General features: G+C 43.9%; 1 protein-coding gene across 4 annotated transcripts in view; it reads right to left on the bottom strand.

Moving 5' to 3' along the window:
- Window positions 1–14,521, bottom strand: part of fmnl1b (formin-like 1b) — a 56,949-nt gene extending 42,428 nt beyond the window's left edge. For all 4 annotated transcript variants that reach the window (XM_033612176.2, XM_033612175.2, XM_033612179.2 and 1 more), the window contains exon 1: window positions 13,667–14,521. In XM_033612176.2, coding sequence (XP_033468067.1) covers window positions 13,667–13,825 — 159 coding nt within the window. In that variant the 5' untranslated portion in view covers window positions 13,826–14,521. The remainder of the gene's footprint in view (window positions 1–13,666) is intronic.
- Between the last annotated feature and the right edge of the window lie 709 nt (window positions 14,522–15,230).

Here is a 15,230-nt window from a genome sequence, read left to right as displayed (position 1 = left end):
TGTTTCTACAGTAGCCCACTACGGACAAACCAAACACTCAGTACGTTTACATGTACAGTGAAGTGGAGCTGCAGTCACAGCTGGACGAGGACATGTAACTGGCCTACTGTCCTTGTCCCAGTATACAAGCACGGGAGGGGAATCCATTTATTGAGCCAAGTACGTGCGACTCCTCTACGATAGGTGGAGATATGCCCCCTTTCAGCTTGTTAGTATTGGACCTTTTTCCTGTTGACCTATTACATCACAGACCAAACAATGGACAAACAAGTTAGCTACGGTTAGCTAGCAGCTAACTGCTACCATGGTGGACAACTTTACAGCTCTGTACATTTGGTCCGTCCAAAAAGTCACGGCTCTGGATATAGATTTCTCCATGTTGTTACCGGCTTCTTCTTCTCTTACACATTTAATGCTATTGGACTTCCGGGTCAAAGCCCGGGGCGGAAACTGTGGAGCATGCTCAGAGCGCCTCGGCCAGTTTGGGTCTGATTGGGACCATTTCGGTCAGACTAACATGTTCATGTCATGAGTTCTAAAATGTTAAGCCAGATCACACAACACGAGGTCAGAGATGTCACAGGTCGTCCACCAGAGCTGCTGCCTGTGAACTTTATGTTCATTTCACTGCCATAAGCCGTCTCCAATGTCGTCTCTGTGAATCTGGCAGGACATCCATCCTCACCCATCTCTGAGGCTGAGCCCAGACACCCCACGGAGGAAACTCATCTCAGTGGCTTGTATCCACGGTCTCCTCCCAAGGCAAACAGGTCCCAGATGAGGGGCCAGACTAAGAGCGACTCAAGAAGACCTTGATGACATATTCAGACATTGATTGCCTCGGTACGGGGACACCGGGGCCCAAATAAGTAACATGGAGCTGTCGCTCTGCGGACCCACAACCTACAGGGACAGGAATCAGGGTCGGTGCATTGCATGCCAGGCAGCAGGCAGGGGCGGGGCCCGGGTGTGTTGATCCCTGGCGCCCAAGACTGGCTCTGGGGACGAGGAACATCACCTCTCTGGATACAAAAATTTAGTAATGCTTAATAAATTGTGCCATTGCTTAAAAAGGAAAAAAGTAGAACAACACATTGAGAGAAAGGAGCCATTATGGACATTAATTTTGGCTTGGATGCACACACAATATTTGTTAGAAGAATCAATTATTGTTATTATTTGTTGACGATAAGAAAAATATAAAATATCACCAAACTTATCCAAAAACATCAGAGGACAATTTGCCACATGTAGAAAACAGAGTCAGCTGTTCTCATTCATGTCTAACTACAGCACATGTTGTTCAGCTGAGAACACTGCTGCATGTGTTCCACTGAATGTTGTTCATACCTGGAGCGCATGTCAGCAACAAATGTCCACATCTAATCATTTAATCACATCAATCTCTGGTGTGATGTGGAGAGGGATGAAGACACTGTGCTGCAGTGAGGTCATAGACTACAGCCTGTGAGGGAACAGTCATCAAGCTTTAATGAGATTAATCTTCATCTCGAGCTCTCTGATGGCCGTGTGATCCGTTTATACACACTAAGACATAATAAGTGTGAAAGCATGTTGTCACACTCAAACTGGCACTCTCTCCATGACAACCTGCACAACAATGGCTTCAGTGTGTTCACACATCCCTCTGACTCCGCTTCATCTACGCTGATTTAAAGTGGCATTCAAAAGTGAAATCAGAGTCCTTCACACCTGCAGTGAACACGTATGCTGAGTGACTGGGCAGCCACCTGAGGTCCGTTTCAACATCACAGCAGAAGTGTGATCCATCTCTGCTCCGTGTAAACCAACTAGGGATGTCCCGATCCGAATCGGCCGCCGATATTAGCAAAAAACGGGCATCGGCATCAGATCGGACTGTATGGAAAAATGCCAATCCATGAACTCCGATCCAGTTTTTCACGGAGTCCGTGCCAGGTTTTCCGGCTAGCTCAGCGCTCCGCGATTCAAGCAGTCTATTCCAGTGATCCGCTCCAGCTCTTACTATCAATCCACCAGGCCAGTATGCAGACGGCAGAGGAGTAGCGGTCAACTTAGTTAACTGACTATTTGTTTTCTGCTCTGGTTTTTTGAGAGTGATATTTTTATTTGGTTTACACTCTTACTGTTTAAGTAAAGAGCACTGATGGCATTGTTTTGGGCACAATTAGTGAAATTGGAGCCATGGATGGACTACAAAAACACTACTAAAATAACTGAAAAGGAAAGGCTGCATTGTTTGTTAAATGCCAACAATGTCTTGTGGTGTTAATCTATTTTTTATTTATTAGGGGGCCAAAGCACAAGTGTGTGGAGTCTTGCTGCTATTTTAATTTCATTGTTAGACATTTTAAAGATTTCTTGTGTTGATCACTTTCTATTTATTAAGGGGCCAAAGCAGCCAAAGCAAACCAGCTATATTTTTTATTTAATGTTAATGTTCAAGTTTAAAGTTTGTTTATTTAACCCTGTTAACAATAAACAGGTCAGTTTCTCATACCAACTGTTGTGGATCATTCTAACTAACCTGATTAAGTAGTTGTTCTTTGCTTGATCAAACCTTTTCTAACATGACTGACAACAAAATAAGTGAATATGTATAATACGTGCTTGGATCGGATCGGTATTGGTATCGGCCAAAACTCAAGGCTGTAATATCGGTATTGAATCGGAAGTGAAAAAGCTGGATTGGGACATCCCTAAAACCAACAGTTCTGAATTCAAGATAATGAGGCTCAAAGTAGCAGCAGGAAGAAGACGTGTTGAATTCAGCTGACAGAAGCGGGACATTTTTTGGGGGGGTCGCTGAATGATGTATTCCTGAATTCACAAACGTGCTGACGATCCCAAAAGGACGGATAAATGGAATTATGTGCAGAGAAACAAGCTGTGTCTGCAGCAGAGGCTGAATAATTACTGTCAAATCTCTGTTCTCCCTCCCCCCCCCCTCTTTCTGCTGTCTTATACAGTACTGTGTGTACTGTGTCTGCTCTGCATGTAATCTGACTGTTTCACATGTAATCACGTCAGGATCAATACATTTATCTGACTGGAAATAGTTCAGAATAGATGTTCTGATTTCCATCTCTAAATGCATTGTAATATACAAATTAAATGCCAGGATATTTAGGAATGAGCAGCACAAGTCCTTAAAAACTCTCCAGCTAATTCAGAATGCAGCAGCACGTGTACTAACAGGAACTAAGAAACAAGATCATATTTCTCCTGTTTTAGCTTCTCTGCACTGGCTCCCTGTAAAATCCAGAATTGAATTTAAAATCCTACTGTTAACTTATAAAGCTCTAAATGGTCAAGCTCCGTCATATCTTAGAGAGCTCATAGTGCCATATTATCCCACCAGAACACTGAGCTCTGAGAACGCAGGGTTACTCGTGGTCCCTAAACTCTCCAAAAGTAGATCAGGAGCCAGAGCCTTCAGCTATCAGGCTCCTCTCCTGTGGAATCATCTTCCTGTTACGGTCCGGGAGGCAGACACCGTCTCCACACTTAAGACTAGACTTAAGACTTTCCTCTTTGATAAAGCTTATAGTTAGGGCTGGCTCAGGCTTGCCCTGTACCAGCCCCTAGTTAGGCTGACTTAGGCCTAGTCTGCTGGAGGACCTCCTATAATACACCGGGCACCTTCTCTCCTTCTCTCTCTCTCTCTCGTATTCTATTACTGCATCTTGCTAACTCGGCCATTCTGGATGTCACTAACTCGGCTTCTTCTCCGGAGCCTTTGTGCTCCACTGTCTCTCAGATTAACTCATATCACAGCGGTGCCTGGACAGCGTGACGTGTGTGGTTGTGCTGCTGCCGTGGTCCTGCCAGATGCCTCCTGCTGCTGCTGTTATCATTAGTCATTAGTCATACTTCTACTGTTATTATACACATATGACTATTGTCACACATGTATACTGCCAGATATTAATACAGACTTTCAACATATTGTACCACAGTAGCCAGAACTATAACTATAATATTATTACTTTCAATAATGTTGTTGTAAGCTACTCTCATTACCTGCATCTCTCTCTCTCTCTCTCTCTCTCTCTCTCTCTCTCTCTCTCTCTCTCTCTCTCTGTCTCATTGTGTCATGCGGATTACTGTTAATTTATTATGCTGATCTGTTCTGTACGACATCTATTGCACATCTGTCCGTCCTGGAAGAGGGATCCCTCCTCAGTTGCTCTTCCTGAGGTTTCTACCGTTTTTTTCCCCGTTAAAGGGTTTTTTGGGGAGTTTTTCCTGATCAGCTGTGAGGGTCATAAGGACAGAGGGATGTCGTATGCTGTAAAGCCCTGTGAGGCAAATTGTGATTTGTGATATTGGGCTTTATAAATAAAATTGATTGATTGAATTGATGACAAGCTTAAAGGTAAACTTCATTTTATCTCCAAGTGCCTAATTGGAAACAATTTTTGAAACTGGTCCAGTATTGACGGAGAGCGCTGCAGCCGGCAGCCGTAAAACAGGCTGCAATGTAACCACTCTGGACATGTTGACACCGTCAATATACGTCCACTAACAGTGTTTGTTTTTGTCACTGACAGGCTCAGACTGTTATTATCAGTGTCTGACAACGTTATGGAAAGGATCCCTACTAGTGATGTCATGAGAACTGATACTTGCGATACCTTTCAATACCATGATGAAAAATATCCAGTGATACTCATTTTTTTGAAAAAACGGAAGAACCGATACCAGCGTAAGAATCAGTGCTATGACTCTTCTGGAACTGACGGGGGCAGTACACGCCATATAGCGCTACAGTCCATGCCTACATTCAGAGCGAGGGGGTGACGAGGAAGAGGAGAGAGCGGCTGCCTTCAGCTGGATACTATTGGCTGCTAAAGCCCACATTCAGAACCAGTCACAGCCGCACTTTAGGCCAGAAAATAGATCTGCTAGCAATATATGCAGTTTTAAACACCACTTTGTCTGTTTATTAATTCTTTTTAACTCATTCCGAATTGCTTCTGAACCGTTCATGCTCCGTGCAGAGCTTTGTCTGGACTCCGGACATCTCCCTCTCTCCCCCGGCCCCTCCCCTGGGAGAGAGTACGGTGGTCTCCTATTAGCCCAGCCTTCGAGACATGCAACACGCCGTTAAATGTCATTCAGTTCATCAAAAAATATCCCAAATAAAATCAGTAGCATAATAAGCAGATATGTTCCATGTAATTTTGTTTAATTAATTTCAACAACACAGAACACCTTGAACCAGCTGCGTATAAGCTAACCATCAGGGATTTCACTCTCAGCAGTACGTGACTGCGCATGCGCGTCTACTTCAGAAACACAGCCGTTGGGGTGCGTTTGATTTATTGTACTGGGGCGTTTGATTTTTCCATAACTGGACCACGGACATCAAAAAACACCGTTTGCACTGGGACAGGACAAACAATAAATGAAACCAACGAAACTCCACATGTTCTTGTGGTTGGCTCAAATGCTGTCAGCGTGATTTAAATAGTAAATATTTAAATAGTTTATTGAGTTTATTGCGGATGTTGATCAATGTTTTTTACAACGAAAAATAGGTAAAGAGAAAAAGAAAAAATATAAGTGGGATCTTAGGATTTTTTATTTTTTTGTACTGTGGTATCAACTTTGGTGTCGAGCATCGTGTAATTTTACTGGTATCGGCACCGACTACTGAATTTTTGGTATCGTGACATCCCTACTTTGCACATATAGTACAGGCCAAAAGTTTGGACACACCTTCTCATTCAATGCGTTTTCTTTATTTTCATGACTATTTACATTGTAGATTCTCACTGAAGGCATCAAAACTATGAATGAACACATGTGGAGTTATGTACTTAACAAAAAAAGGTGAAATAACTGAAAACATGTTTTATATTCTAGTTTCTTCAAAATAGCCACCCTTTGCTCTGATTACTGCTTTGCACACTCTTGGCATTCTCTCCATGAGCTTCAAGAGGTAGTCACCTGAAATGGTTTCCACTTCACAGGTGTGCCTTATCAGGGTTAATTAGTGGAATTTCTTGCTTTATCAATGGGGTTGGGACCATCAGTTGTGTTGTGCAGAAGTCAGGTTAATACACAGCCGACAGCCCTATTGGACAACTGTTAAAATTCATATTATGGCAAGAACCAATCAGCTAACTAAAGAAAAACCAGTGGCCATCATTACTTTAAGAAATGAAGGTCAGTCAGTCCGGAAAATTGCAAAAACTTTAAATGTGTTCCCAAGTGGAGTCACAAAAACCATCAAGCGCTACAACCAAACTGGCACACATGAGGACCGACCCAGGAAAGGAAGACCAAGAGTCACCTCTGCTTCTGAGGATAAGTTCATCCGAGTCACCAGCCTCAGAAATGGCAAGTTAACAGCAGCTCAGATCAGAGACCAGATGAATGCCACACAGAGTTCTAGCAGCAGACCCATCTCTAGAAAAACTGTTAAGAGGAGACTGCGCCAATCAGGCCTTCATGGTCAAATAGCTGCTAGGAAACCACTGCTAAGGAGAGGCAACAAGCAGAAGAGATTTGTTTGGGCCAAGAAACACAAGGAATGGACATTAGACCAGTGGAAATCTGTGCTTTGGTCTGATGAGTCCAAATTTGAGATCTTTGGTTCCAAGCGCCGTGTCTTTGTGAGACGCAGAAAAGGTGAACGGATGGATTCCACATGCCTGGTTCCCACTGTGAAGCATGGAGGAGGAGGTGTGATGGTGTGGGGGTGTTTTGCTGGTGACACTGTTGGGGATTTATTCAAAATTGAAGGCACACTGAACCAGCATGGCTACCACAGCATCCTGCAGCGACATGCCATCCCATCCGGTTTGCATTTAGTTGGACGATCATTTATTTTTCAACAGGACAATGACCCCAAACACACCTCCAGGCTGTGTAAGGGCTATTTGACCAAGAAGGAGAGTGATGGAGTGCTGCGGCAGATGACCTGGCCTCCACAGTCACCGGACCTGAACCCAATCCAGATGGTTTGGGGTGAGCTGGACCGCAGAGTGAAGGCAAAGGGGCCAACAAGTGCTAAACACCTCTGGGAACTCCTTCAAGACTGTTGGAAAACCATTTCAGGTGACTACCTCTTGAAGCTCATGGAGAGAATGCCAAGAGTGTGCAAAGCAGTAATCAGAGCAAAGGGTGGCTATTTTGAAGAAACTAGAATATAAAACATGTTTTCAGTTATTTCACCTTTTTTTGTTAAGTACATAACTCCACATGTGTTCATTCATAGTTTTGATGCCTTCAGTGAGAATCTACAATGTAAATAGTCATGAAAATAAAGAAAACGCATTGAATGAGAAGGTGTGTCCAAACTTTTGGCCTGTACTGTATATATGGTATGAAAATAATTTTTAATTACAGCTTTTTGACTTTTACAGTTTATTGAGATCTAATGAATCAAATTATGAAAACGTATGTGGCGAAAAGTCTTTTTGGGCCAGCAGGCATCACATGTTCCGCACCAACACTGCCACACAGCCAAGCTCTGCTCCTGCAGGCCGGTTTCCCATCATGCCAAAGGTGACAGATGGGGCTGAGGTTGCAAATTTGCATTTCCTACAATAGCAAAGGCGTGACCCGCTCTACTCTGCCTTACTCTGCCTCTGATTGGCTTACCCTGACCTTCTTACCCTCGCCCTAACTGATGCCACTCCTTTTGCCTAAACAACGTAAGCAACGAAGGCATCGAGGGAGAGCAAGACCCATCATGCCTTCACTATCCTTGCACGTTTGTGTTGAGGTTTGCGCTTTGTGCAGGCTTCTCAACTCCACACAAACCTAGAAAATAAATCTGTATGGAGCTGGGGATAGGACCGTCCACATACTTTTGGCCATGCAGCACACAGTATTACAAGAGCTGCTGATGTGTATGGAAACAAAGCTCAGTGTGTAATGCTGTTCTATCCTGTCTAAAGATATTAAATGTGTATTAAAGTCAGGTGTAAAGGTGTCATTTAGAGACAGCATTTATAATAATTTGTTCCTTCAACCTTCAGTTTAACAGACAAACTCTTAAATATCTCTTCACCTGCTAAAAGTGCAGAGCTGATCTCAAGTCAGTAAATGTTTTCTCCTCGTCTCTGCCTGTGTCTCAGCCTGTAAATACAGTACACAAATCCACAGATGTACATTTACAATTCCACCCACTGCCGCATTCCCTGTTGGGAAATATGCAAAGTGTTATGTAAAACACTGAGGGAAAAGTGCTCCACGTGAATTTGGATGTGACTGAGGCGTCTGTACACCGGCGTTATCAGAGTCACAGACTGTTACTGTGCAGATTTGGGTCTCTTTCACATTGATTCTGTTTGTCTGAAAACACTGCAGTGGAATCAGACACATCCATCACAACATGAACACAGCATCAATAAACGCTGCTCACTGAGACACACACTGGCTTTTAACACACACACAAATACATGAAAGTGTGTACATGCACACACATATTATCCTCCACCCTCCAAATCCACACCTCTGAGGGAAGTCTGACACTTTGTCCCTCTGTCATCTCTCTGAGCCTCTGCAGAATGAGACCACTGACAGTTTGCAGCATCCTTCACTTTTACCTCCTCACACACAGCTGCCACTTTAATATGCAGACGGTATCTTCTCCATTTAACACAAGAGATTTGCAATGCAGACTCAGCAGAAGTTGAGGGGAGATGGGGGGCGTGGTAGAGATGATCTATATTTGGTGGGATACAATGGTGATTTAGCAAAAAGCACGCTGGGAGTGTGTTGAGCTCAGGGTGGGGAGGAGAAGTGATTTCAGATGCAGCAGGAACAAGTTAAACTGCTGCAGAGTGACGCCAGGTTTTTCTGCACATGAAAGACAGAACACTGATACAAACACACACCTGCAGATACACACACGCTCAAGCAGAAAAACCTGCAGCAGTTGGCACGAGACGCAAGCTGTGGTCACATTAATTCACTGCAGTGGTCATCCCACGACCCCAACACAGCCTACACACACACACACACACACGCACACGCACACACACACACACACACACACACACACGAATCAGTCCACTGCAACACAGATTGAATTCACCCTGTGTACAATACGGATATGAACTCTAAGTAAAAATATCACATGCAAACACTCCATGCAAAACAAGACTAGAACAGAAGCCTTATCTGTATTAGATGAGATATTGTTCGCTGATATCAGATATCATCATATCAACATATGTGAACAGACTGTGTTTCAAACTAGCATCAGACATATAGTACAAAAACTACATACAGGGTTCCGACACGTTTTCATGGGCAAAAAATTCTAAACTTTTCCATGAATTTCAAGGACTCATAACTGTATTTTTTTCTTGTTTCACTTGCCCAACATTTTTCAAATATATCAGATTCAAACTATTCAAACATAATATCGGCTAGCGGACATACGTGAAGGGAGAGACGGAACACAGGGAGAAAATGAAGAAACAAATGTGATGGTAAATGACAGATGCGTATGAGAGCTAGTGTTGTCATGAGAACCGATACTTCGGTACCAAGTCGATGCCAACACGCAAAAAATACGTCGGTACCTGTTTTTTTTTTTCGGTACCGTAAGTACTGGATACAACTTTGCCCTCAGCGGGCCGTGTCGATTCCTGATGGAACTGACGGGGGCAGTATACGCACATCAGTCATTGCCGAGGACGAGCGCCAAAGAAGAACGCCTGTTCTCCATCGTCTTTGCTAGAAACAATGGCTTTTACCAGTGCTGCCGGAGCCACAACACCTCGGCTCTTCAAAAAGTCAGGTAGTAGGAGTCGTGTGTGGAGAGGGTCTCATTTACACCACAAGCGATGCATTTGGTAGCGCTGTCACTGTTTACATGTGTTTTTCATTTCGGTGAGCATGTTAACGGGTTAGAGCATTCACACCGCATCCATTCTACGTGCTGTTCGAGTCATGCTGCTTTCAGAAGCAAGCTGGAAAATAGAAGAGACGCAGATTTTTTGCGCAAGTTGCGAGCGAATGGGAGGGGCTGTTGATGGCGCCGCACGTGCAACTCACTGGCAGTGGATAAACAGGAAACAGCTGATAGCAGGAATTAGCGAGCAGCTAGTAGCAAGAGGGAAACACAAACCTGACAGACACTGTAAAGATGAGCAACTGGGGAGACAAGGAATTGCGCGCCCTCCTTGTCCTCGCAAACGAAGAGGCCATTAACCGTCAGATGACGGGGACGGTGAAGAACGGGCCGACTTACGAGAGAATCACCGAAGGACTGACCAGCCGCGGCTTCCCTCCCACGTCACTGTTTACGTCACACGCTGAGCTACACGTTTTGTTACTTGCTCACGCCCCCCATTGCCCCGAAAAAGGCACATTCTGTATAAACAAAAGTAGGTAGGCGGCATTTTGCTGCACTCCCCGATTTTGTTTTTATACTGCCAATGCTGAAAAAACACTGATTGGGCTTTCCTGCAAATTTGCACAACTCCTACTCAAAAGGGCTACTGAGACCCAGACCTGACCACCAAACACCATCAGTGCTGGACCTCACTGAGGCTCTTGTGCCTGAATGGGAGCAAATCTCTGCAGCAGGTTCGTAATGTCATGAAAAGACAGAGACAAGGAGAGTGGAAGCTGTTGGAGCAGCAGATTAATGCTCATAGTTTTGGACTGAGATGTTCCCTTGCCATGAGTAGGTGTCCACATACTTTTGGCCATGTACTGCAGTGTATTTCAGCTCCAGATGGCACAGGGTGTGTGGAAGTAACATTGTTCAAAATTTAATTGAACGGTTGAATGAAATGTCTGAAAAATTTAAATAATCAGAAAATTTCAGACTCTCTCAGAGAACGGTTCGGAGATTTCCTATTGAAAAAAAAACCCTGAGCCGTTGAGCAGAGATAATTAGAGTTTCTGCACTAACAGGGAGTGTTTTATGCTCACACTCATTGATTGAACCGCCTCAGTGGGAGAGAATAGGGTTTATCAGGGCTTTAATTGATTTCCATTCACCTTCAGGAGGGTTAGAGGGAGTGCGCTTGCTGATGATGAACCTCACATATCAACAGGCTCCTCAGACAGGAATGACAAAAGGAATGCAGCTCATCATGTCGTTTGGCCACATGTTAAACATAGCTGTGCTGTCAGAGTCAAATCTGTCTCTCCCTTGTTTTCTGTCTGTCACTGCTCAGTTTGACACTGGGCACGTTGTTGTGAACAGAAGACGCTCAGTGAGGAAAGTAATGAAGAGAAAATCAGGTTATGGTGGAGGAATGCTGGTCGCTGAGGGATGTGACTGAATGAATATGTCAATGAGGCTTTGACGGAGTTGTGGGGAAGGCCAGGCAATAAAAAGGGAGAATTTGCATCGAGCACAAAATGTTGGTACACTTTTTTGTGTACACTTTATTGAACCTGGCTGTGGTGCCGATGGTGTCACACTGTTCCACTGATCTACAGGTGGCTGCAATGAAGTGAGAAACACAGTGATGAACCAGCAGAGGCAGTAAAGACGAAGGCTTCCTGCTGGGCTTTCCAAGTGATTTATGAGGAAGAGAATGCATTCAACATATTTGTTAGACTTCCAGTATACTAGGGATACGCAAGTTATTTCCATATTCAGTTACTCACATTAGATTATTAGGGCCTGAGCACCATGCGGTGCGAGGTCCCTACTGAAACTGGAGGAATTGTTATTATTCTCCAAAATGAACTGCATATTTGACGGGCTCAACGTTCTCTAAAACTCATCAAACAAAATTTCTATGAAGGGGCCCCTAAAGCTGGTTTCACCTACATATATGAAACTTGGTCGGCACATGTAGCACCACAAGACGTACAACAAAAGTCTCTCTCCGCCATTTTTAATCAAATGTGTAATTTCTGTGCATTTCCGGACGTTTCCAGGGGTCGTACTTTTACAAACTCCTCCTAGAGATTTGAGCTGATTGATTTCAAATTTTGTCTGTACCATCTAAAGACCTTTGACATTAAAAGTTCCTCAAAGCTTGAGTTTTCATCGTACTGTGTCACCGTGGCGAGGTGTCAAATTGCCAGGTTTCGCCACCGAACAGTGGTTTGTAACTCCAGTACACATGGTCCAATCGGCCCCAAATGTTAATTGTTTTATAAGTAAGTTATAGGTGTCATGGTGATTGCGCCATCTACTGGCAACAGGAAGTAGGGAAGTTCTAGACCTAATCACAACAGTTCCACAACATAAACCACATGTTTTAATGTCTTTCATCTGTGTGTCATTTAGAGACACACTAAAGGGTGACCTTTCTGTTGCTGCCAGAGCCCAAGAGGCGTGGCCGTATTCTGCAAAAATAATGGACATAGCTATCATGACGTCACCCATTGGTTTGTGGACTCCTGATGTGAAGCCTTGAGTTTGACATTTCGGTTGCTGCTATCTTGTTTTTTGGAAGCCAGAACTGATAATATTTGGGTAAGAGGCTGGCACTGTGGAGGAGCGAGGAGTGGATCTGACTGAGAAGCCGAGGGCGCTATCTGCAGACAGCTTATCACTAACAGCATCTCACCCTTGATTATGCGTAACTTTAAGCTTTAATAAAATGTAAACGGGTGAGTTATATAAGAACTCAGCCTCGGTACAGTTGTCATGAATGGGGAAATTAGCTTTAGAGACCAAAACCATTTTGTGTATCAGACTGTGAACATTTTTATATCTGCTGTAAAGTTGGACATTTTAACATGAGGGTCTGTTGGGATTAAATGGCTTCTGGAGCCAGCCTCAGGTGGACATTAGAGGAACTGCAGCTTGTTTGTGCTCTGGCACTTCCATGTTGGCTTAACTTCTCAGCCCGAGGTTGTGGCTTGGGCGTGACAAAGCATCAGTATTTGACAACCTGGGAATGAGAACGTGTTGTTTTGAGGACGCTCTCCTGCCCATCCCTATAGGATACACCCAATGTGTTTTGGTGAGTAACACAGAATGTAACTTTTGTTTTAAAGAAACTCCACAGGGCACCTTTTACTATGATAAACTACAAACAAAATGAAAAACAAAAACAAAAAAACAAAGGATGCAGTATTTGTGTGGGTGTAGATGGTATCTTGAACCTGTCAAGTGTATCAAAACAGAAGTAATCACAAAGGTGGTACATTGAGAAAGAAAACGGACAAACGCAAACTGGAAAGCGAAGCTCAAAGAATGTCATTGTCTAAAATATCATTGTATGCTGTAACATTTAGATTTCTCTTGACTGGGACTAAACCAAGTAAACCCAAAATGTGTCATCAGGTGTGTCCACATACTTTAGGCTTTACGGTGAATAACATTTTGTAACATCTAACCTTCTCTAAAAGGTGATCTAATGAATCATAAACGTGATTCTTTATAACCAAGCTAGATTTAAAGCTGTGACAATGAAAAGTAAACTTTAGTTGCACCTTTTATTAAACTGTAAACAGATCCGACCCCCCTCATCATCATTCTTCCTCCAGCAGACCATGCAGTGAGCCTAATGCTGCAGTAAGCTCCAGCATAAAGGACCTCTTATGTATCTTTCCACAGTGGCATTGTGTACCTGGCACTGTGATAAGCTTGTCCTGAGGACGTGCACATTTCCAACATATTCCAAATTCTTTGTTTCTTACTGCTGTTTGCCTTGTGCTCTTTTCTCTTCACGTGAAAGTTGACATGCGCCCTAACCTGCTGCACAAAGTCACAACTCACCAGCACTGCGCCGAAGCGTTGCTCTAGTTCTTCCTCAGGTGGCATCGGGAGTTTCAGCCCTGCTGTTCTTTTTTGGGAGCCCGAGGAGCCTGGAGGGGCCAACACCGTCTTGCCCTCCTTCCCCTGGGGTACCTCCATGCTTCCTGCTGCATTCCCCATGATTGTATATCCGTCAGATCCAAAACATACACATACAAAAAAACTGCTCCTGAAAAACTGCCTCAGCTAGAAAACAGTGGTTAATAATTAAAAAACATATTAGTTATTCAAAGTTAAGTTGGAGGCTCTGTGAGGCACTGGCCTGTGACCTTTTATTATTTCCATGACCCCAGTCTGTTGATTCATGCTGAAGCAGCTCTCAATACCCGTCCATATCCTCAAACAAGGAGAAAGCAGCGGGATGAAATCCACCCCTGCCTCTGAATGAGATCCTGATGCATTATGAAACCCTAGAAAGAGGGAAGGGGATATCCTGAGAGTGATGGACAGAGTGACAGCTGAACGAGTGAAAGAGAAAAGGGGAGGAGATAGAGTTCAGAGCCTGGAGCTCTGCGCACAGGACGAGGCTGCGATAAGAAGAAAAATTAACATTAACCAGGAGAGGTATCACTTCTGTGTTTCCCTCTGCACAGGTGGGGAGAAAACTCTGGAGGCAAAACTACTCCAAAAGCTGCAGTGCTCTCGGGTGATGAGACTTAGTTGTGCTCGCAGGTAGTCTGTGGAAGCTCTCCATCTGCTGTTGGATGCTGGGAGTCTCTGGGCCTTTGATCTCCATATCCAGAGGAAAGAGAGGAAAGAGGGGAAGGCAGAGATCCAGCAGGCAGCCACTCTTTCTATCCGAAACAGGGACAGAGAGAGACAGACGGCAGCAGTGGCATTAGTCCGAACAGCAGAGAGTACAGAGAGAGAGCCGAGCTCTCTGGGTCCTAAAGCCTCCATGTTTCCTTCAGAAACCTACAGACAGCTACAGAGTCACACTCCTGACACAAACTGAGCCTGAGGCGTATTCAGGATTTCTAGAGATCAAGTCTCCTGATTTCTTAATATTTTACTTATTGCCAACAAATCATAAGCACTCCAACTCTTTAAGACACATCAGTGAGCTATGCTGTTGCACTGGGTTGGACACACACACACACACACACACACACACATACACACACTACCTTATTTTGAAATACTGAAATAAGCTTAAAACACTCATTCCAACAACAGATTTGTATAATCTGGTGTTGGAAACAGTCTCCAACAAAAACACTGTTTCCTCCTGTTTGAGTAACATTTGCCAAAAACTGCAGTGACCTGGCATCTCATTTATAAACACTGCGTACGCACAAAACGAGGCCTAAAAGAGGCGTACGCCACTTCCCATGCAAAAGTTGTGATCTATAAAATCAGACTTGATGGGAGAAACTTTAACCTGTGCTTATGAGCATTTTGGAGACGAGAAATTGGCGACGCAGACGGTGAGCTGGAGCCTGATTGTACAAACTGCCAAATATTTTTTGGTGTTTTAAACCATACGTATGTTTTTAGTCTGGATCCTAAGCATTGTTTTATTAAT

The sequence above is a fragment of the Epinephelus lanceolatus genome, chromosome 21 (genome assembly GCF_041903045.1).
Source record: "Epinephelus lanceolatus isolate andai-2023 chromosome 21, ASM4190304v1, whole genome shotgun sequence".
NCBI classification, from domain to species: Eukaryota; Metazoa; Chordata; class Actinopteri; order Perciformes; family Serranidae; genus Epinephelus; species Epinephelus lanceolatus.
This window is presented reverse-complemented; position numbering and strand designations above follow the sequence as displayed.